The sequence below is a fragment of the Carlito syrichta genome, unplaced genomic scaffold, assembly GCF_000164805.1.
Source record: "Carlito syrichta isolate Samal-C Ts95f unplaced genomic scaffold, Tarsius_syrichta-2.0.1 Scaffold302339, whole genome shotgun sequence".
Lineage (NCBI taxonomy): Eukaryota > Metazoa > Chordata > Mammalia > Primates > Tarsiidae > Carlito > Carlito syrichta.
In genome coordinates this window covers 243,042-265,554 of record NW_007246435.1, presented here as the reverse complement: position 1 = coordinate 265,554, position 22,513 = coordinate 243,042, and the positions used below count along the sequence as shown (strand labels likewise).

At 34.4% G+C, this 22,513-nt stretch overlaps 1 protein-coding gene across 1 annotated transcript in view; it reads left to right on the top strand.

Moving 5' to 3' along the window:
- The window catches only part of ERBIN (erbb2 interacting protein), a 149,472-nt gene that overhangs the window by 94,368 nt on the left and 32,591 nt on the right, over positions 1 to 22,513 (top strand). Inside the window, exons 8-18 of the mRNA XM_008056389.2 lie at positions 168 to 231; positions 2,116 to 2,190; positions 3,067 to 3,211; positions 4,451 to 4,523; positions 4,803 to 4,932; positions 5,233 to 5,348; positions 8,695 to 8,764; positions 13,095 to 13,194; positions 18,962 to 19,083; positions 20,370 to 20,543; positions 22,006 to 22,194. Coding sequence (XP_008054580.2) covers positions 168 to 231; positions 2,116 to 2,190; positions 3,067 to 3,211; positions 4,451 to 4,523; positions 4,803 to 4,932; positions 5,233 to 5,348; positions 8,695 to 8,764; positions 13,095 to 13,194; positions 18,962 to 19,083; positions 20,370 to 20,543; positions 22,006 to 22,194 — 1,258 coding nt within the window. The remainder of the gene's footprint in view (positions 1 to 167; positions 232 to 2,115; positions 2,191 to 3,066; positions 3,212 to 4,450; positions 4,524 to 4,802; positions 4,933 to 5,232; positions 5,349 to 8,694; positions 8,765 to 13,094; positions 13,195 to 18,961; positions 19,084 to 20,369; positions 20,544 to 22,005; positions 22,195 to 22,513) is intronic.

Sequence of the window (22,513 nt, the reverse complement as noted above, 5' to 3'; positions counted from 1 at the left end):
ATCTAGAAATTAAATGGCTTCTTAAATTTTTTTATTAACATTTTTTTAAATTAACATTTTTATTTTATCAACATGTGAAAGCCCATACTTAATTATAACTGTGAAATATGAAAGCTTCCATGTAATATGTTTGTGTAGTTAATTTTTTATTACTCCATTATGAATAGAACCATGAATAGACTGACACAGTTGGAAAGACTGGATTTGGGAAGTAATGAATTCACGGAAGTGGTAAGTTCTCATTAGTTTCACTATCCATAAATCTTATGGTTGATCAAGAACAAAATGTGAAAATATAAGCATGTCTCTTATAAATAAAAGTATACTTTTTTTAGATATAAGATATGAAAGTTCTTAGTACTTTCCAGATACCCAGAAAACTAACTAGACAGATAAAATTCTGACCATAAGTGAAGATAAAATGTAAAATTAATGAGAGGCCTATGGAAGAGATATCTAACATTTTTTAGCACAGGAAGCAGAAAATTTGAGTGATTATAAGTGAGAAACAACAGTCTAGATTGAAACAGGTCAAAGTTGTGAGTGAAAAACAATTCCCTGGGGTACTGCTTATTAATGTATTCACTGACAAGATAGTTCTCTATATTATATATTATATTAATTGTATGTAATAGCTAAGGGGAAAAATCATTGAGTGAAACCACCGTTATTTCTGAGGTGTTAATGGGACTTTTCATTTTGTTTGTGCTTTGTATGCTAAGTGCATATCATGATGCTGAATCCAAAAGTAGTATGCAAGCAGTTTTTTGTCTTTAGTGAGTTTTCTGAGTTGTCAGAAAATAAGCAAGATTTATTTTTGAAGATGAAATCAAACTGAATGTCATCATCAATGTTTTAAAATCGTTTTACAAGTTTACTGTTTAAAATTGTGAAAGCTCTCAAATAATATAGTCTTGAGGATACGAATTTCTCAAAACTGTTTGCTGCAGTATTGTGTTGTGAATTTCAACTGAGGTCAGAGAGAGGACCATAGTGGTTTAGAGTATTTCATATTTTCTCTAAAATGCTCTCCAATTTATCTAAAATACATACTATGCTTTCTAAATTACTTATCTATTATACTCTTTCTCAATGTTTGTTTTAAATGTATTGTGTTTCTATATTAACTATTTGAAAATTCTCAGTAAGTGTTCATTTTAAGATCCAACAAACTTTCAAAATTATTATTTATTTTGTATCATTTTGGTCTTTCCACAGTACATTTTTTTAAAGACTTACCAATAGAATGACAATAATGAAGCACAGAAGGAAATATCTTTTAACAAGTAACATCTAGAATTCTTATATGTTAACAGTAAATATGACATGCCTTTTATGTATGACTCTTGTTATGATGATTAGATATGATGCTACTCTGTGCAATCACATGGTTATTGATTGTTCATGACTTTGTGGGGTGACAGAAATAACCTTGAAGGAGGCATTCAGAACTTCAGCCTCAAAGGGCCAATGCCCAAGAGCAGATTTTGCCTAGATATCAAGGTCTGCCACAATACCGGATAAATTTTTAGATCCTCAGCATCATTTTATATACAGTTTTCTACCATGCAATTAAAAATTTTTACTAGGAGTTTAAGTAATAGCATATTCTTCTTATGTGGTTATGCATTTCATCTATTTATCTTTCCCTTAATATTGGACACTTAGGATATATGTTGTCTTTTTTCATTAATGTCAACAGGAACATTAATCTTTGTGATTTTCCTAAGATTTTCTAAAAGGCTATATCTATTTATTTATTGAATGATTTAATGAGTGTGTTTTTATTGTATACTTCCAAGCAGTGGGTCTTATTTTTATTTCTTTATTAATTGTATGAATACTTGACCCTATTGTATAATCCAAAACTTAAATGAGTTTTATATAATCTACTTTTATAAAATGTCTCTTTGATTTCTCCCTTAATAATTTTATTGTAGTAACTGTAACACAATAGAAAGTCTCATATCCTGGCTCTGCTTTTTTATTTTTCTTTTTTTCCCCGTTATTTGAATGATTTGAAACTAAAGGTTATTGTTAGAAATTCCCGGGGCTTCTTTTGGCAGATACAGACTCATGTGTATTAATTGGATCCCTCCTCTCCCATCTCAACAGCCTGAAGTACTTGAGCAATTAAGTGGATTGAAAGAATTTTGGATGGATGGTAATAGACTGACTTTTATTCCAGGGGTATGTATATGAGATTTTAAATGACTTTACACATATTATGAAGTCTCTCCTTTGCAGTTTTTTGAATTGTGCATTTAAAAATTTTTTGTTAATATGAAGGAATTGCTTTTTAGTACTTTATTAAGCAGTTAGAAGCAGATAACATTTTTTAAAAATATATAAGTACATTCTTCATTAAAATCTGAAAATTCCCATATTTTGTGAAACAGTCCCTCTTTAATACTTTTGAATATGTCTTTTCCTGTAGTACCAGTTGAATTTCTATTCTGATTTGGATTGCCCAGAGAATTTATAAACTAAAATATTTTCCACGAACTTTCTGATTGATGAATTTAAAGTTGGAGTTTCACTCTGTTACTCAGGCAGACCGTTCGCCTTAGCCTTCCATGTAGCTGGAACTACAGATGTGCCACCACGTCTGGCTAACATTTTGATTTATTGTAGAGATGAGGTCTCACCAAGTTGCCCAGGCTGATCTCAAACCTCCGGATTCAGGCAATCTTCTTGTCTCTGCCTCCCAAAGTGCTTGGATTACAGGTGGAAGCCACTGTTCCTGGCCAAACTTTCTGTTTTAAAACTGACAAATTGTTTGCTCCCATATATGCTCCTCATATATATTTTCTCCCTGGGAGGTGATAAACAGCTGACTTCCCAAAATATATGTCCTTTGTCATTATACTAGTCTAAAATTAGTAGGTATTCTAAGCTTTATTACTGAGCAAATGTCTAATGGCATTTTAAAAACTGTCTGGGAGTCTTCTTTCTTATATTAACATCTATTTATGAATCAAAACTTGGTATCATGTTTGTTACCTAAACTTTTTACAAGTTGCTTAATATTGGTAGAGTTGTAAGATTTTCTTTTTTTACTTATAGTTTATTGGTAGTTTGAAACAGCTCACATATTTGGATGTTTCTAAAAATAATATTGAGATGGTTGAAGAAGGAATTTCAGCATGTGAAAACCTTCAAGACCTCCTGTTATCAAGCAATTCACTTCAACAGCTGCCTGAGACTATTGGTTTGTATCACTTTCAAATTCATGTAATTTTCACTAAAGTGAATCTAGGACTTGCGTATGATATCAAATTTTGCTATGAGATAGTTTTACTACACTACCATAGTAACAAATTTTATTTGAATTTTATGTGACTGTTTTAATTTACACTAAGGAAATCTCACTCTTATAGCTAATAGATTTAAATTCTTTAATTGTTAATTTATCCAAATTTGGTTTAGCTCTTGATCGTAGTCCTTATTTGGTCACTTTTCAATCGTGCTTTACTACAGACATTTAAAGAAGAAAACAAACCGATTGAGCAAATCCTGAGAGATCTATGATTATCATTGAGTCTGTATTTGTGCAGTTGCTTGTTTGACAGTATATTAAGGAAATTGAATTACCTTGATGAAAGGACCAGAAATTTCAATCTTGGCATTTTCATGATGTTTTAATGTAAAAACCAAAAATATTTTTATGTATTGCTCAATTGAATTACATAGTTATTTTAGCTAAGATTACATTTTGCAGATTCATTAGGATTCTACTCTGATTCAGTTAACACTTTTCATTTTAAAATTAGATATTATTGTTTTAGTGTTTAGTATACATAGAATAGTTTGTTATATACCTATTATAAGCATATTCATTGTTTGTTTATTTATTTATTTATCATTTATTTATTTTGAGTCAGAGTCTCACTCTGTCCACCCAGGTTGCAATGCTGCGCGCACACATCCTTCCGCCTGAGCCTTCCAAGTAGCTAGAACTACAGGAGTGTACCACCATGCCAGACTAATTTTTTATTTATTGTAGAGATGAGGTTTTGTCACATTGCCCAGACTGGTCTTGAATCCCTGAACTTGGGCATCCTTTTGCCTCCACCTCCCAAAGTGCTGGGATTTCTTTAACCATAATTCAACAAGTTTGTATTGTCTTGTCTTTTCTGTGCTGTGACGAGGTTTTTAGGAGCAGGGTTACAGCAATGAACGGCGCAGCAAGAAGTCCCTGCTCTCCTGAAGCTTACATCTTAGTGAGAGCTAGTAAACACACAAACAGTATGCTAAGTGGTGATGTGGGTGAAGGTTGAAAATATAAGGTCAGAGCATAGAGTGTTGGGGTTGGCGGTGGTGTCTCTTTTAAGTAAGTTGGCTTAGAAAATTCTAATTCTTATCAGATATAGTGTGTCTCACATTGACTGTTGGTGGACTTGCTTCTAGTTTAAACTTTTAAATTGTATATTATTTCTTCTCTCAATAGGTTCATTGAAGAATGTAACAACTCTTAAAATAGATGAAAACCAATTAATATATCTGCCAGACTCAATAGGAGGGTAAGATTTCCCTCAGAGTGTTCCCTTTCTGTTCAGCATGCCGTGTATATTTTCAGATATTTGCATAAATGACATCTAAAGGAGATTTCATAAACATTTAAGTAATTAGTATACAGGTTGGGTGTGTTTGTAATAGTCAGACCTGCTTATTATTGATGAAGTTCAGCTTTGTGAATCATTTTCATTAGGTTTGTTAAAGTCAAGTTCAAACGTTCATTTGTTCTTTTTTGGATCATATATAAGAAGTTTTAAAAAAAATGTTTTCTTTTTTAATTAAAGGCTCATATCAATAGAAGAACTGGATTGTAGTTTCAATGAAGTTGAAGCTTTACCTTCATCTATGGGGCAGCTTACTAACATAAGAACCTTTGCTGCAGATCATAATTATTTACAGCATTTACCCCCAGAGGTACTGTGTTTTAAATTTGTTTTGGATTTTTGTCTTTTCATCTTTTCCTAAGTATCTTTATTGTAGCTATTCAATATGGCTTCACTTTTTTTTAATAAAATAATTTATTAGTTACTTTCTGAATAATAACTAGCTATGTTAATTTAGAAGAGGTTCCTAAATATTTTATATGTGGAAATCAATGTCTAATAATTATTCCTTTTATAATGTGAAGAGTATTTTTCATAACTTTCAGAAATAGTGTTCATTTGTTGATCAACAACCAAATTTTTTGATCTCCAATTTATGTTTTTCTTTCAGATTGGAAGCTGGAAAAATATAACTGTACTGTTTCTCCATTCTAATAAACTTGAGACACTTCCAGAAGAAATGGGTGATATGCAGAAATTAAAAGTTATTAATTTAAGTGACAATAGGTTTGTAATACTGTATTTATCCATTGGGTTATAGAAGACATTTTAATCAATGAAATTAAAGTTTCATATGATATGTGATAGAATAGCTAGTGTTTGTTCCTCCTTTCATATCATAAGTCTTCACTTAATGTCATCGCTAGGTTTTTGGAACAACATACAACGAAACAAATTTTTTTCCTCATCAATGTTATAAGGAAATGACATTATTTGAGGACCTGCCATACTAAGTTTCCCTGAAGTTGAATTTTCCAGGAACCTATCACATTAATTGAGGACTTACTCCATATTTTTATTTTATTTATTTATTTATTTTATTTATTTATTTTTTTTGAGTTGGAGTCTCACTCGGTCACCCAGACTGGAGAGCAGTGGCCGCTCCTGGCAATCGCAGCCTCACCTCCTGTGCTCCAGTGATCCTTCCGCCTCAGCCTTCCGAGTAGCCGGAATTACAGGCATGCGCTACCATGCCCGGCTGATTTTTTGATTTATTGTAGAGATGAGGTCTTGCTGCCCAGGCAGGTCTCGAACCTGTGGGCTGAGGCAATCCACTCACCTCAGCCTCCCAAAGGCACGGGATTACAGGCTGAGCCACCGAGCCCAGCTTTATTTTATTTTTAAATAGAATGATTTAATGTTATCGGATGTTAATTTGTCATACTGTTGTTACTTTTCATTTTGGGTTGACTTATCTATACAATCTTTATTCTCTTCTTATAGTAAACTTTTTCATTCCTAAAGTCAGATTTTTACCTTAATATTACTATTGAACAAAGCAACTTGCGAATCTATTCTGTTGCTTATATTTTTCTAGGCAGAGGTGTGGTTAGGCACTCACTCACATAGCTTGGACAATAAACGCAAGGTGCAGAGCAAATTGATCACTAGGCTTGTTGAACAATGTTCAAGTTAAAAATGAAATATTCATACTTTTTCTTGAGGTAAAAATACTAATAATGGTAAAACAACATTTGTAGAGTTTTTACATTTTGTTTTCATAGTATCTTATGAAGTTTTCAAAAGAGCTCTATGAAATAGTATAATAGGTATGCCCATTTTATGCAGGAGAGATTTAAGACTCAGATTTAAGGACTCACATTGTTTATAAGGTAGAGCTGCAATTTAAACTCAGTTGAAATTGACTAGTTACAATATTCTGACTTCCATTTTATTTAGAGAACCACTGCTTTCTTATTAAGCCCTGTTTTAACCTGTACTGTCTACTCCCTAACTAGAGCACGAGGTTATCACAAATTGCCTTGAAAGATAGGCATAGACTAGTTAGGCATGAAATAGCAAAGCTGAAGTAGATACTCTCTTTTAAACGGGGGGGCAGTTTTAATTTGGCATTCTAATGAGAATTTATATTATAGTTGGCCTTCTGTACCTGTGGGTTTACATCTGTGAATTCAACCAACCTTGAATCAAAAAGGTTTTTGATGTTATAGTGCAGTAAATCCCCTATATACAAACCTTCAAGTTGCGAACTTTTAAAGATGTGAATGTGCATTCGCATATCTAATCACATAAGTTCACATGTCTGGCATATGCTGTCACACGTGTGCATCTTCTACAAGTGGTTGTGCTTTTGTGTACTTTACAGTACTGTATAGTATACAGTAGTACAGTACCTTTAATTCAAGCCCAGGATGTCTGGAAGCAAACATAAAACCAGCGGTGATGTAACTGGTATTGCCAAGAAGGACCAAGTGATAGCTTTGGAAGCAAAAGTGAAAATAATTCAGAGAGTGGAGTGAGTTGAAAAGATGGTAGACGTTGCTTGTTCTTATAACATGAGTTTTTCAACCATCATCATGATTCTAAAGAACAAGGGCAAGGTCATGGAACATATGAAGTTTGCTGTGCTGATTATGTTGACAATAATATTGAAGATGTGTGGAAAAGTGATGGAGGAGATGGAGAAACTTCTCAGTGTGCGGTTGCAGGATCAGCATTAGCGTCGAATCCCGCTCAGCTTAATGCTAATTCAGGAGAAAGCTCAAAGTCTTTATGAAGACTTGAAGAAGAAACACAGCAGAGAATTGAGGCTGCATCTTTTAATGCCATGACTGGTTTCATTGGTTTGAGGCTAGGGCTGACCTTCACAACATAAAAGTAAGTGGTGAGGAAACAAGTGCAGATATGGTAACTGCATGGAAATTATTCATGAAGGTGCGTATTTACCTGAGCAGGTTTTCGATGTGGATGATGTGCACAGGACTGTACTGGAAGGCGATACCAGACCAAAGTTGCATCAGTAAAGAGAAAAAGTTGATGACAGGCTATAAAGCATCAGAGGATAGGCTAACTCTGTTATTTGGTGGCAGTACTTCTGGTGATACAAAGCTGAAGCCTCTTTTAGTTTACAATCAGAGGACCAAAAAGCCCTTAAAAACATAGCCAAAGTCTCTCTTCCTATTGTGTGGAAGAGTAACCCCAAAGTGTGGGTTACACAAGCCATTTTCCAGGACTGGTTTTTCTACCACTTTATCCTGGAGATAGAGAAATACTGCTTGAAGAGGGATGTTGCATACAATATTCTTTTGCTGCTTGATAATGCTCCGGTCCACCCTGCATTCATGGATGACTTTCATCCCAACATCAAAGTAGTACTGCTAAATAATATGTTTCTCATCCAACCTATGGACCTGGGAATTACAGTGACTTTTCAAGATATAGGAAGTCCCCTACATACAAACCTTCAAGTTGCAAGCTTTCAAAGATGTGAACATGTGTTTTTTAATGTATTATTTCTCTCTAATAGGTAGCAGTATAACCTATTAAATACACAGAGTACTATGTAGCCAATTGTGTTAGTTGGGTACCTAGGCTAACTTTGTTGAACTTAAAACAAATTGGACTTATAAATGTACTTCCAGAATGGAACTTGTTCATATGTTGGAGACTTACTTACTGTAAGATTAAAAAGTTTTCTTTATTTTGTGTGTGTGTTTTTTATGTATTGTGTGAAAAGTATTATAACCCTATTACAGTACAGTACTGTATAGCCAATTGTGTTAGTTGGATACCTAGTCTAATTTTGTTGGACTTATGAATTAATTGGACTTACAAATGTGCTCTCAGAACAGAACTCATTCGTATGTAGGGAGCTTACTGTATCCGTTTTTTTGCCAGCTGAATTGTTTCATTTGAAGAGTTATGTTTTTAAAAGTGATTCTTGTAAAACTAGATAAAATTTTATCTTATATCCTATACAAAGCCCGATATGAAGATATAGGGCTTTTCTGTCATATTTTTATATGCATTTATACATCATTGTTCAGAAGACTGTTCAATTTAGCTCTCGTTCATTTTTAAGTTCAATTTTTATTTGAATTTTTTCCTACAGATTAAAGAGTTTGCCGTTTAGCTTTACAAAGCTACAGCAATTGACAGCTATGTGGCTCTCTGATAATCAGGTGGGTATTCTGATTTATAAATTACTGGAATTCCACTTGTGTTATTCAGTTGTGTGCTCTGATTTATGTAGGTTCATTTAAGAGCAGCTATACACTAGTACATATGTAAATATGTATTATATATGAGAAAAATCTTAGAAAATATTCAGAAAAAGATACTTTTTATACATAGGTATAGATTCGTAAATAATGAATTCTGTTGGACTTCCCTAATTTTTACTGCTGTTTGGAAGTCAGTTTGATAAAATCTGAAAAAAATCCATTATATTTAGCAACTTATTATTGCCAACTTAAATTGACTAGCTAAAGTAATTGTAGAGTTATATATCAAAAACAAGATTTAGGATAGTTTAAATAGATGACAAAATGGAGCCATGTTATGTTGATTACTCTTTTAAGAAGGTTGGATGAGAAAGAAAAGGAGTGGAACACCGAGAAATTGGTAGCTATCAGCAGAGTAAACAGGGTTCCATAGAGAGCATGTGTACAGGTTGTTGGAAAATAGCTATGTGCAGAGTAAGATTATGAGGGAAGTTGGATAACTGTAGTGGCAAGTGATGGGATTAAATGTCATGGCAGGAATTCTTACCCTCTTGGGTCTGAAGCTTGCAAACAGGAGGGCTAGTAATGTACATTATGATACTCTTAGAATGTGATATTTTCCATACTCGTAGCTATTCCTGAATCCTTTTTTTGTTTTTTTAATTGTTTAGAGTATTTTTTAAGAAGATAGTTTCAATATACAATTTAGAAAACATAGAAGAATTTTCAGGCAACATTGAGAGCCCTATTGCAGTACTATTGAGCCCTATTAAGGCACAAGTATAAATATAAATTAGTGTCATACACAGACTTGTGGTGATACTGATTTGCTTAGCTGTGTGATATGGGTTGCAATTTTGCCAAGCCAGATGTAAGAAAAGGAGGTACAGCAAGGAGGTTTTGGTTTTGGTCAACAATGTAGTCTAAATGAGATATAGTAGGGTTAGAAAAAAAAAGAAAGAAAAGAAAAGGGAGGCAGACAAGAGCAAATGATGGGAAGAGAGTGTCTCAAGGTCAGCAAATAATGTGTTAGTGGTGGAGTGGGAGAGCTACGTCGTGTCTGTTACCAGACTCTTCTGCTTGTCCTTTTGACTAACTACTGCTCAGTCTTCTTTCAGACATATTTTTCTGCCAGTGCCTTAAAGGCCTGTGCTCCTCATGGTACCCTAGGCTCTGCTGTAGTTTCTCTATACTTTCGCACTGAAATTACTTTCTACATCCTCATTATTCCTAACTGTATGTTCAGCCCAGTTCTTGTACCTGAACTTCATGTTACAGTCACATTCATAAAACTCAACATCTACTTAACATTGCCACCTAAATGCCTCAAGTCCAATCAGCCTGAAACTGAGTGTACCGTCCTCTCCAAATACTTTTTTCCTGTGTTCCCGAGCTCAGTAAAAAGTACCGGCTGGAGGCAGAGACCTGGCGGTGTTTCCCTGTGCCTCAGTCCAATCCACTGCCGTGCCCTGTTGAGTCTTAAATGTTCTTCGGTGTTTGTGTACTTTGCTTAAATACTGTCCGTGATCATCTTTCACTTAGACCCGCACAGTTTAGTGCAGTAGCCACTAGTGTCATGTGACTGGTCCAGATTGCGATGTGATGTGCATATAAAATACACACTGGTGTCCTTAGCCTTAATATGAATAGAGAGTATAAATTATCACATTCATAATTTTTTTTGGATTGCATGTTAAAATTGTAATATTAATAATGATATTTTGGGTGTGTAAAGTTAAATGCATTATCAAAATTTTCATACCTTTTTGTCATTTAAAAAAAATGTAGCTACTAGAAAATTATATCATCTATGGTTCTCATTTTTGTCTGACTTTATAGTTCTGTTGGAGAGTGCCGAATAGGACTATCCAATGGAATGTTAAGATGGCCTCCTAACAGGTCTCAACTTCCTGTGCTGCTGCCACTTTCAATCTCTTGTCACCCTAGTTTCATTCTGATCCACGTTATCACTCAAGTGATTCAAATCTGATCCTTTTCATGATTTCTTTATCTTTTATGTCATATGCCTCCAGACCCTGCTCATCTGGCAGCTTTATCTCTACCCCTAACACTTCATTCTCAGTTCCCCAAATGAATTCTGCTCTCTTGGAACATTATTTCTTGCATTTCTTACCAGATTTATTTTCTTGTCCCCACTTGAAACTTTCTTTTAGGAATGCTTTATTGATGGTTCACAGTTGTGATAAGTAAATCCTCCTCTTATATATTTTCTTAGCACCCTACACCGTGTCTATCCTGTAGTTACACTGCATTGCTGTTGCCTATTTTGTGACCTGTATTCTTCCTCTCATATACTGTAAACTCTAAAAAGTCAGTAAAGATACATGTTTGACCCAGCACTCTATACCCAGTACCTGTCATAGTGCTTTGCAGTATAAAAGGTCTTCATAAATATTTGTCAAGTAAGTGATTTTAGATTCTAGAATAAGAATATTTACAAGGGAAAGCCAATGCAGTGACTCATACCTGTAAGGTACACTTTGGGAGGCTGAGGCAAGAGGAGTCCCTTAGACCAGGAGTTCGAGACCAGCTGGGCAACATGGCAAGACCTTGCCTCTGCAATAATTCAGAAAAGTTATCTGGCCATGGTGGAGCATGCCTGTGGTTCCCACTACTTGGAAGACTGAAGTGGAAGGGTTACCTGAGCCCAGTAGTTCGAGGATGCGGCGGCCATGACCATGCTACTGCACTCTAGTCTGGGTGACACAGTGAAACAATGACTCAAAAAAAAAAAAAAATTGTACAGGTGATATTTTAGCAATTATGACATAAAAGTGGAGTATCTGAATCAAAATAGAATTAAAGATCACTAAGGTTACGTATTCAGGGAACTGAGAGGCTAGATAAATAGTTCTCAACCCCTTTTTCTGTCCTTGTGCCTTATAAATAACAGGTACTCTGTTTTGTTTTTACACCTTTATTGAAATATCATTTGTGTAAGCATACAATTCACCCTTTTAAGGGGTGCAGTTCAGTGGTTTTTAGTATATTCAGAGGTGTGTAACAGTTATAACAGTCAATTTTAGAACATTTTCAGAATGATTAGTTTTTAAAATCCTCCCAGTCAATTTTGATGTGCCTATCTAAGGGAACTTATTTTCTCCTTCCCACGCATTTCTCATCTGCCAAGAAACCTGGAGTATGGCTGTGTCATTTGTGTTTTGTGTGTGTTGAATTACCTGTGACTATGGAAAGATTTGGAGTAAAAGAGTCAGGAATAGATGAATACTTCCAGGAGATTGACCATAGAGAAAGAATGATCTCACAGCATTTAAGTGCTACCCCCACCTCCTGAACTAGGGTAGATGAGATGTGAGAGGATAATCCCACCTAAATGTGAGACTTCAGGGAGGCACTGTCTTTGGGAGGAAGAGATTAGAGCTACCACTTCCATTATCTCAGGAAATTAGGGAAAATCTTCATAAGTTTGTGAAGTAGGGCAGCTTGTTTACTGCAGAACTAGAGGGATAGAATACAAAGGAAATGTTTGAATGGGGATAAGATTACAGGATAGAATTAACTTGCTAGAGGTTTTTACAAGACTAGGTTCAAAAAATTAAGTAAGATAGTAAACGAAGGGAGGATTGGGTGGTTTTTCACCTTCTAGAGTCAGCCAAGGCTGGTAAGATTTTAGGTGAATATTAAGAAATAAATGATAACATTGGCTCACCAGTTAGGAAAAAAAGTGTTAAGAAAAAATGTCCAAAATACCTGGGGACTCCATGACTGAGTGACTTGATGTAATACTGGAGACAGACAAAAAAGAGGAGAGAGCAGTAGTTTACAACATAATGGTTGTTTTAAGCACTTTTTCAGCTGCTAACTGGAACAAACATTTAGATAAGTAGACTAAACCTTCCAGATGAATTTTCCAAAAGCATAGTTTTGAAGGGGAATACTAGAGAAGACAAAATTAAAATAGAAAGGCTTATTTTATAGCTTTATCAAATAAATCACTGTGATAATAAGTAAGTGTTGGACTATGAATAAACTTAGTATGTGGAATCCTTTAAAACTACTGATACTTCAGTGATAATTACAGTATAGTATGAATTTGTTTTTTTACTGAAAACTAAGTTTTATTTTTTGGATTTTTATATGGTTTCAAATCGATGCTTAAAGTATTGTACATAAGTTAAATATGTTTTTGTAGCCTCTACATTGATGCTTTATAGAAAAAAAAAGATGAGTGCTTATTCAAAGGAATTGCTAGATATATGTTTGCTTTAGGGTTGTTGGAAATTAAACATTTATTTTTTTTCTCTAGTCCAAACCCCTGATACCTCTTCAAAAAGAAACAGATTCAGAGACCCAGAAAATGGTGCTTACTAACTACATGTTCCCTCAACAGCCAAGGACTGAGGATGGTAGGAATTTACGAATTTTTTTATTTTTAACAACGAATACTGGCTAATCACAGCAAAAGTGTGAAGTGAATTTTAAGTCTTAAAGACTTTTACTAGTTTGATGGAACTTTAGAGAGTTGATAAAAAAATTTTCTCTTAAAATAATGGTAAAACATGGCAATATCTTAGAGTTATAGACAGTTGGATTTAAAGTATAAGTGTTACATATGTTTCTTTAACTGATTTCCTTTAAATTAAACCACTAAGTTAAAACCACTAACTTAAAAATCACATTTAGGAATGTTAGGAATGCATGTTAAATGTTATGTATTTAAAACTATTAAACCAGGAAATATTTTGTTCACTTCTGTCATAAACGTACTACCCAGTACACCCTAGATTAGGATAATGTGTAGAACTCTGTAGCTGTTACTCCTAAATATGTTTCTATATTTTGGCCAATAAGGGGAAATATACCCTTTACTACTGGCCACAATTTTTTTTTTATGGATTATAGTGTGAAAGCCTTTTTGACTAAGGAACAAATTGTTTCTGTCATATATTGTACTTTGTGTGTGTGATATTTGTTATGTTATACTTAAAAGTATGTAGTTTTTTATGTATGTATCTTTCTGAAACCAGTGAAAATCTCTATGGTCTTAAGTTATTTATAAATTAACTCTTAATACATAAAAACACTGTGGAAAAATACTATCATTAATTTTAATTTATAAATTATACCATGAGCAAGTTAAATAAGTTTTGAGGCGCAGTTTCCTTATCTTGGAGTGATGATAATAGGTCTATTGAAACACAGCCACGTTCATTCATTTACATTTTGTCTATAGCTGTTTTTAAGCTACAGTGGTAGAGTTAAGTAGTTGCAGCAGCAACTTCATAGTTTGCAAAACCTAAAATATTTATTGCATGCCCCTATATAGAAATAGTTTGCCAAACTATGCAATAGGACATTAAAGTCTCTTCTCTAAACTAAGAATTCATTCCATGTATTTTTCATAAATATTTTAAATACGGGTCGAGTATCCCTAATCCAAAATCTGAAATCAGCTCCCAGATAACATTGTGAGTGTCAACATGACATACAAAGGAAATGTTCATTTGGAGCATTTCAGATTCAATTTAAAGTAGGAATGGGATCTTCAACCAATATGAATATGCAAATATTCCAAAATCTGAAACACATTGATCCCAAGCATTTAGAATAAGGGATACTTGACCTGTATTAGCATTCTATGTTCCTATAGTATAAAAGAACATTTATTTGAATATAATATGTAGCTGATCATAACATTTACAGGATGCTTACCCTTACTATTTCCTGTTATCCAAAAATCATCTTCAGAGGCAAATGTGGAAAATTGAGAATCCTAGTGAATATGACAAACATACAAACAAAAAAAACTTATACTGATGCAGTCGAGTATTTGCTATAATTCCCCACACTGCGTTGTTAGCAGCATAAGCAGAGTTTGCATCTCTATTTTTAACTTCTTAAGTTTTAATGTATAAAATTATTGTTTGCATAAAACTGTACATCACTGCTGACAGTTTAAAATTAAATGAACTGTATTTTGTTATGGAATCATATTTCTATATTTTATTATATTGCTAAAAATGAAGGTTGGGGTGAATTTAAATACACGGAAGAGATGTCTTACTTGTAAATTATTCCCAAAGCTTTAATTACATACCGAGCTTTAATTTACCTTCAATGAATGAAGCAATTTACATTTGACTTCTCACAGATCTTAACTTCTAATTCAGTTCAAAAGCTAAACAATTTTTGCTATACTTACATAAATGTCATCAGATATACCCATGAAATAATAACTTGTCGAGGCAAGGGTTTTTTTTAATTCCTTCTTGCAAAGAGCAGAAAAGTTGGCCTAGAGAAGTTAAATAGTTTTCTAATAGTTTATCATTACTTTTAGAACAGAAGTTAAATGAGTTAAGTTTTTGGTCAATTTGTTTCAAAGCTATTTGCCAAATTTGCCATAGCAATGTTAGAATAATAGCCTACTTGACTTAGTCAGACACAGTGCTAAATACTTTATTTCTAAATTTCTCATCTTTAGAACATTCCTCCAAAATAGATTCTATTATCAGTAGCTGTGTCTTGGCTTACAAAGCTTAAAGTCTTTTATTATATGGCCCTTTACAGAAAAATTCTCCGACTTCTGCTCTAAACTGTCTTAATCATAGGTCCTGTATATCCATGCCTTGAATCTCTCCTCTTACTGTTTTCCACTTTCATAATTCAAACCTACCTTGCCTCGTTTTTCACTGTATCAATTTAATTCATTCCCTTCCTGTTTAACTTGAAAATAAATCATAATTAAAAAATTTATTTCTGATAGGAAGAATAGAAGTGGCAAAATCTTGCCATCATTAATTTTTAATTCTGATATTTGTTTTAGAATGGGAGGGTTTCTAATGGAAAAGTTTGAAATACAAATATCAATTAAGATATTATGAGTCCTGTTAGAGTTCAGGGGCCACTTAAAGTATCTCATTATGAGTATTATAAGCAGAGTACTGAACAAGGTAGGTGAATTTCCTTTCAGTTGCAAGAACAGCTTTTTTCTTTATTCCAGTGCTGCTAAGAAATAGATGAATAAAAAAATATGAGTGTTCTTGGGTGGAAGTTTTACACATGTTTGAGAGGAGTAGACATTGTTTGCACTTAATTCATTCTGTTTGTCATACCACCTATGTAACAGGCATTGTACTAGAGATGATATTGAAAGATAAAAGTCTTTGCCTTCAAGAATCTAAGGGTGGATAATGATAAATAAATTTAAAAGTGTAGGGATGAAATATTAGGTAGAGGAATTAGTCATAAGCAGAAAGGAGGAGAAGAATGTGTTCATTATTATTAGGATAAATTTGTAGCTGAGGAAGCAGGATGTTAAGGGAATATCAGTCAGAGTTTTTATTTATGTTGCTTTTCATTTAAGTGAAGTGAAATATTGTTGGGGAAAGGTCACTTGAGGGAAGTGGTAGTGATTAATGTATCATGAAATCTAAACTTAATAGAAAAGGAAGTAAAACCTAGAGTGGTTTTACAGGGAGCAAAAGAAAGGTGATTAAGGAATTGGAAGTTTACCAGTAATAGTAAGAAAGTAAATGATTTGGAAGGACAGGCATCATGGTCAAAGAGGTGGAAAAGTTTTATGGAAGCCAAGGTCTTCAGTGTGACCGTGGTGGTGAACTCACTTAGCTGATGCATATGGACATTAGGATTGAAGACTTCAAGGAACTATAAAAGTATAGTGTTGGAGGTGAGAGAGTTATCACACACTGACATCATTCAGGATATTGGCAGCTCTTAGGTGGAAATAAAGTCTGTAGCCAAGCACCAGAGTAGAGTATTCAGTGAATATATGTATGGGTAATCAGGTTGTGTATCTTTTAGAATGGGTAGAAAGTGATATTATCTCATGTCCTGAATCTTCAAAGATGATACTAAAGAGTAGAAAGTGTAGGTGACAGAAGTTGACAATAATGAGAGGCATGGTAAAAGTTATTTACCTCTGGGTTCTGAAAAATTCTTGTGTAAAATTGCTTTGACATAATCTAACACTCTTAGGTATTTTTGAGCTAGACTGGTGATTGAAATAACTACCTAAAATAAGATGGGGAGTTATATGAATCCAAACATAGACTTTGTTGAAAGCCACTTGGCTGTGCTTGTTGTTTCAATGATACCACAAAGATATGTCAGTAGGAACTTGAATCACATCTCACATTTGTTTTGAACAAAAATAAATACTCTAATTTATTGAGTAAATGTTAAGCAATTCAAAAAAGCAATTACAAGAAAAAAATGTTGACCTGAGTAATGAAAACAAAAAGCTAAGTCAAAATTTCATTTCCATTATTAGTATTTGGTTTTATGGCATCATTAGTTTGTATATAATATTTTAAAAGGTTAAGAAGCTAAAAATAAGGGCTTAAGATAATTAGAGGTTTTTGTATTATATTGTTTTTAGATAAATATTCAAATTGACCACATTTGGGTATTCCAGAAATTTATATTTTTCTATTAACTAATTTTGAGTGCTTTTAATCTCTTTTTAAGTGAGGATAGTCATTTTCTTTTAATGAGCAAAAAAGTTGTGGTGTTATTTTGTATTTTTCAATTTCTGTGGAGCGGTATATGAGGGAGGACAAAAAAACCCTTGCATATTTATTCTTCAGTTTAAACTTCCAGTCACCTTCAAAGTACTCTCCGTTTGATGCAATATACCTATCAGGATACATTTTCCAATGCTCAGAATGGTTTTTGAACTCATCAGTTTTTGTTTTTAGTGCTTCTGCTCTTTCTTGTTTCACCTTTTCTACTTCAGCAAAATGTTTCCCTTTGAGGACTTTTTTCATCTGGGGAAACAAAAACATGTTGCCTGGGGCAAGATGGGGTAAATAGGGAGGGTGTGGGATGGGGGTCATGCCATTTTTATCAAAAACTGCTGAACACTCTACATAGTAGGTAGATGTGTTCGAAAATCACCCATCATGAGATGGGCAAATGTGTTGAAACAGTCTACAAAAAAAATTTACTAAAGTCAAACGCAGCCTCTCAATGCAAGCTAAATATGCTGTTCCTAGAACACTTACGTAGCAGGATAAGCTACAAGGGACCTACCTGCCCTCCAAAAAATTTCAGTTTTCTTTAGGTCCCTCTCATATAGTTAGTTGCCTAATAATAGGAAGCAAACACTGTAAGAATTGTTAAATCTTTAATTCTTAGTATGGCTCATCACAGCCTGGAATTCTGGGGCTCAGGCACTCCTGCCTCAGCCTTCCAAGTAACTGGAACTAAAGGTGTGCGCCACCATATGTGGCTTATTTTTTGAGTTTTTGTAGAGACAAGATCTCGCACTGTGTTGCCCAGGCTTGTCTCGAACTCCTGGGCTCAAGCAATCCTCTCACCTTCACTTCCCAAAGTGCTGGAATTACAGACGTGAGCCACCGTATCCAGTCTACTTGTAATATTACAGGTTGAGTATCCCTTATCCAAAGTGCTTGGGACCAGAAGTGTTTCAGATTCCCACTCCCCGCCTCCAGATTTGGAATATTTGTGGAATGCATATCAGTTGAGTATTCCTAATCTGAGATGTTTCAGTGAGCTTTTTCGTTGAGCACCATGTCAGTACTAAAAAATTCTAGATTTCAGAACATTTCAAATTTTGGATTTTCAGATTAGAGATGTTAACCTGTGTAATCTAATTACATTTTGATATAGGTTATACTGTAAATACTTTATTTGCTTAGTAAGTATATTATATATAACATTTAATGAAAAGATGAAATTGTTTTCTGCATTTTTACCAAAATGTCTTACTATTTCTGCCATCCGTCTTCCCCCCAGTCCCATGTATATGTAATGACCTATTGGAATTGGGAAGATATAAAAATAAAAGTCATGGATGAAATGATTTATATATTACCATATTGCCTTTTTAGAGCCCTGCACATAACCACATATCTACAGTGTTTTAATCGGTAGAGTCTTTTCAAGAACCCTTCTGGTAACACAACAAGACAAATCTGAAGAAAGGAAAGATAGGTGGTTGACATTATAAAGAAATCTTAAAATCACAGTCTAGTTATTACCCTTTGACTTATAATTGCTGACATTAACATCCTTATAACTATCTTAAACTTATCGTAATGACCATTACACAAATTACGAGCAAACTCTAATTTTCCATAATTACAGTAGAATATTGTAATAAGCTTTTGCTTGTTTTTTACTTTTCTCTAGTAATGTTTATATCAGATAATGAAAGTTTTAATCCTTCATTGTGGGAGGAGCAGAGGAAACAACGGGCTCAAGTGGCATTTGAATGTGATGAAGACAAAGATGAAAGGGAGGCACCTCCCAGGGTGAGTCCGTTCTTTATTCCTTCACATTTGAAACAGGCCTGTTGATACTTCATTGGTGCTAGGCTGAGTACAGTAGTGCAAACCTGTAATCCTGGCACCTTGGGAATTCAAGGAGGGAAAATTGTTTGAGACCGGGAGTTTGCGACTAACCTGGGAAACACAGTGAGACCCTGTCTCTACAAAATATTTAAAAAATTAACTGGGCATGGTGGTGTGCATCTGTAATTCTAGCTACTCAGGACACTGAGGCAGGAGTATGATTTGAACCCTTAAGTTCAAGGCTGCAGTTAGCTCTGATCCATCCCTTACACCCCAGCCTGGATGACAGTGCAAGACTATGTTTCTAAAACTAAATAAGTAAAGCAAGTTAAAGAGGTTAAGTAAACAAGGACTATAGACCTATACTGTGATGTTTGGGAATATAAAGAAGTATTGGATTCATTCCTTATCCTCAAGGTACTTGAAGTCCTATTGATCTAAAATATTTCCTACATGAGAGAATCTGAGAGCAATATAAAACTACATGATTAAAAACTAAATTTTATTATATATGTAAATATAGGGGAAAAACGATTATTGTAGGTTAGAGAAATTAACCAGAACTTTATCTTGAATTAGTGCCCTTTTAACTCAGCTCCAGAGTTCAGTCAAACCCTCTTCCCACTGTACTTGTAGTGATTATTTTCTCCTCTTTCTCTTTCTTTAATGATTTATTTATGTAAATCCCAGATGTGAAGAACTCTGTTATAAACATTTTATTTCTTTATGAGATTGAAAACATGTCACAGTGACATGAGTAGTAAATACATATTTCCAGGTTATTTGCAGGTATAATTATTTGCCCCTTATATAAACTAGCTTAATCTCAGAAAATGACAATTAGGCTGACTTTGGGAGATTTTTGTTCTTGGAACATGAGATATAAATATGTGAATGGTCTGAATTTTCATGTACCTGGGTAAATGTCTACCTGAAAAATGTATAGCTGTTTCAAAGCCAAGTGACACAGTTTTTGGCAATACCCACACTTATGTGTCTCCAGTGGAAAATATTTAAGTCTGCTACAAAAAGCTTTTAAAACATTGAAATTTCCTGTGAAGTCTCTGACTATTTTGTGATAAAAACCATATTTTTATCGAGCCTAAAATGCCTTCAAAACCTATCTTCACTGTTATTTCTGTGAACTAAATGGGTACTGCACTTCAGATGAGTTATAGATAAACACTGACATGAGATTGACATTAGAAATGTTTGTAGTTTACATTTCTCTTGTTTTACTTCTCTAGGAGGGAAATTTAAAGAGATATCCTACACCGTACCCAGATGAGCTCAAGAGTATGGTCAGAACTGTGCAGACCATTGTACATAGGTTAAAGGATGAAGAGGCGAATGAAGACTCCGGGCGAGAGTCAAAACCACTTGAAGACCAGCCAGTTGTAAATAAAGATGTGGGTGTGAAGGTCGGAAAACTGAAGCCTCTTTTCAGGCTCTTTTAAAGGATGATTGATGTAATGGCCTTTTTATATTCGCCAAACGTGCGGTCACGCACCACATAGCAAAGTTCTGGTTGCCGGACCACATATATAATGGTGGTCCCGTAAGAGTATAATACAGCTAAAACGTTCCTTTCACCTAGTGACATCATAATGCAGTGCAACCTTTGCTGTTTTCAGATATGTTTAGACACGTAAATACCATTGTGTTACAGTTGTCTGCAATATTGAGTATAGTAACATGCTGTGTTGGTTTGTAACCTAGGACAACAGACTGTACTAGAGAGCCTGGGTATGCAGTAGGCTGTACCATCTAGGTCTGTATAAGTACTTAGTGATACTCGCGATGATGAAATCACCTAACAATGCATTTCTCAAATTGCATCCCTCCTGTTACGTGATATATAAGTGTACTTTTTTTTTGACTTGGAGTCTCACTCTGTCGCCCAGACTGGAGTGCAGTGGCCGCTCCCGGCCACCGCAGCCTCGACCTGCTGGGCTCTGGCGATCCTTCTGCCTCGGCCTTCCGAGTAGCTGGAATTACAGGCATGCGCTACCACGCCCGGCTGATTTTTTGATTTATTGTAGAGATGAGGTCTTGCTGCCCAGGCGGGTCTCGAACCCTCGGGCTCGGGCAGTCCACTCACCTCAGCCTCCCAAAGGCGCGGGATTACAGGCTGAGCCACCGAGCCCGGCTATAAGTGTACTTCTAATTTAATGGTTTTGTTCTCAGCTACCTGAATTGGGAAACCATAATAATCAGTGACCTCCCTAATTATTATTGCTGTCACTCTCCGGGCATAGAATGTCCACATTTGTGAGGTTGTGTCAATGTAGCTTTAAAAAAAAAAAATCATTGAAGAAAGAAGATAACGAATGTCAGAAAAGTCACTATTACAGAAATTTTCTTTTTTCCACTGGTAATGTTGGTACACCTTGTCCAATTCTAATTTTAAATGTAGACATAAATACATTTACATAAGACGTGTGTTTCCTTGGGATGTTTCAGAAATTTTCACAAATTCCTAATTGGTATATTCCTTCAGTGCTTTCCCACACACACATACTGTATTACAGAACAAAACGTTTTATCATGTCTTTAGAGTAACTATACAGTCCACAATGAGCAGAAAGTATCTTGAGTTGAGTGTGACTTACTTGTCCACACCAGCCTTGCAACTTCTAACAGGAAAAGTCATCTCAGCTAAATTATACATTTTAATATGGTTTATAGTTTTGGGACCACGTGTTCCCAAAATGAGCTTTTTATCTGTGAGTGACAGAGGTTTCTATGTTTAAAGTTTCCTTGTTTGAGATTTGTCTAAAATTGGAAGTAGATAAATTAATTGTAAATTTGTAATCTAAGTTTTAATGTAAGAATAGATATAAAACTTTAAAACATAACTTCTTTATCTTTTATTTTACTTAGACTTCAGAAAATACTACTACTCCAGTAAAAAGCAAAGTTGATGAAAAAGAAAAGTATATGATAGGAAACTCTATACAGAAGATCAGTGAACCTGAAGCTGAAAGCAATCCTGGGAACATACCAGTGACTGCAAGTATGACAGCTTCTGAGAGCTTGAAGCATGTTATTAACCATGATGATGTTTTTGAGGTATGACTTTATGATTATTCTGTGGCAATTTTAAGAACTTTGAATTTAATATTTCATTGTTGCTAAAGACCTGACGTTGATTGCAGAATATGTGTTAATGCATTTATCATTGAGAAATGTAATAATATCTACTAAAATATCACTCATTTATCACCTTAATCTTAGAGTTTTTATAACCTTTGTGCTCAGGTGTTTACTATGTAAAATAGATTATGGAAGGTCTGGTCTACTGTAAAATACATAATTACAATTGCTTTTATTTTTGTAACTTAAAAATGAAAGACTGCTGTAGGTATACTCAATTATTTGAATTGTTTAA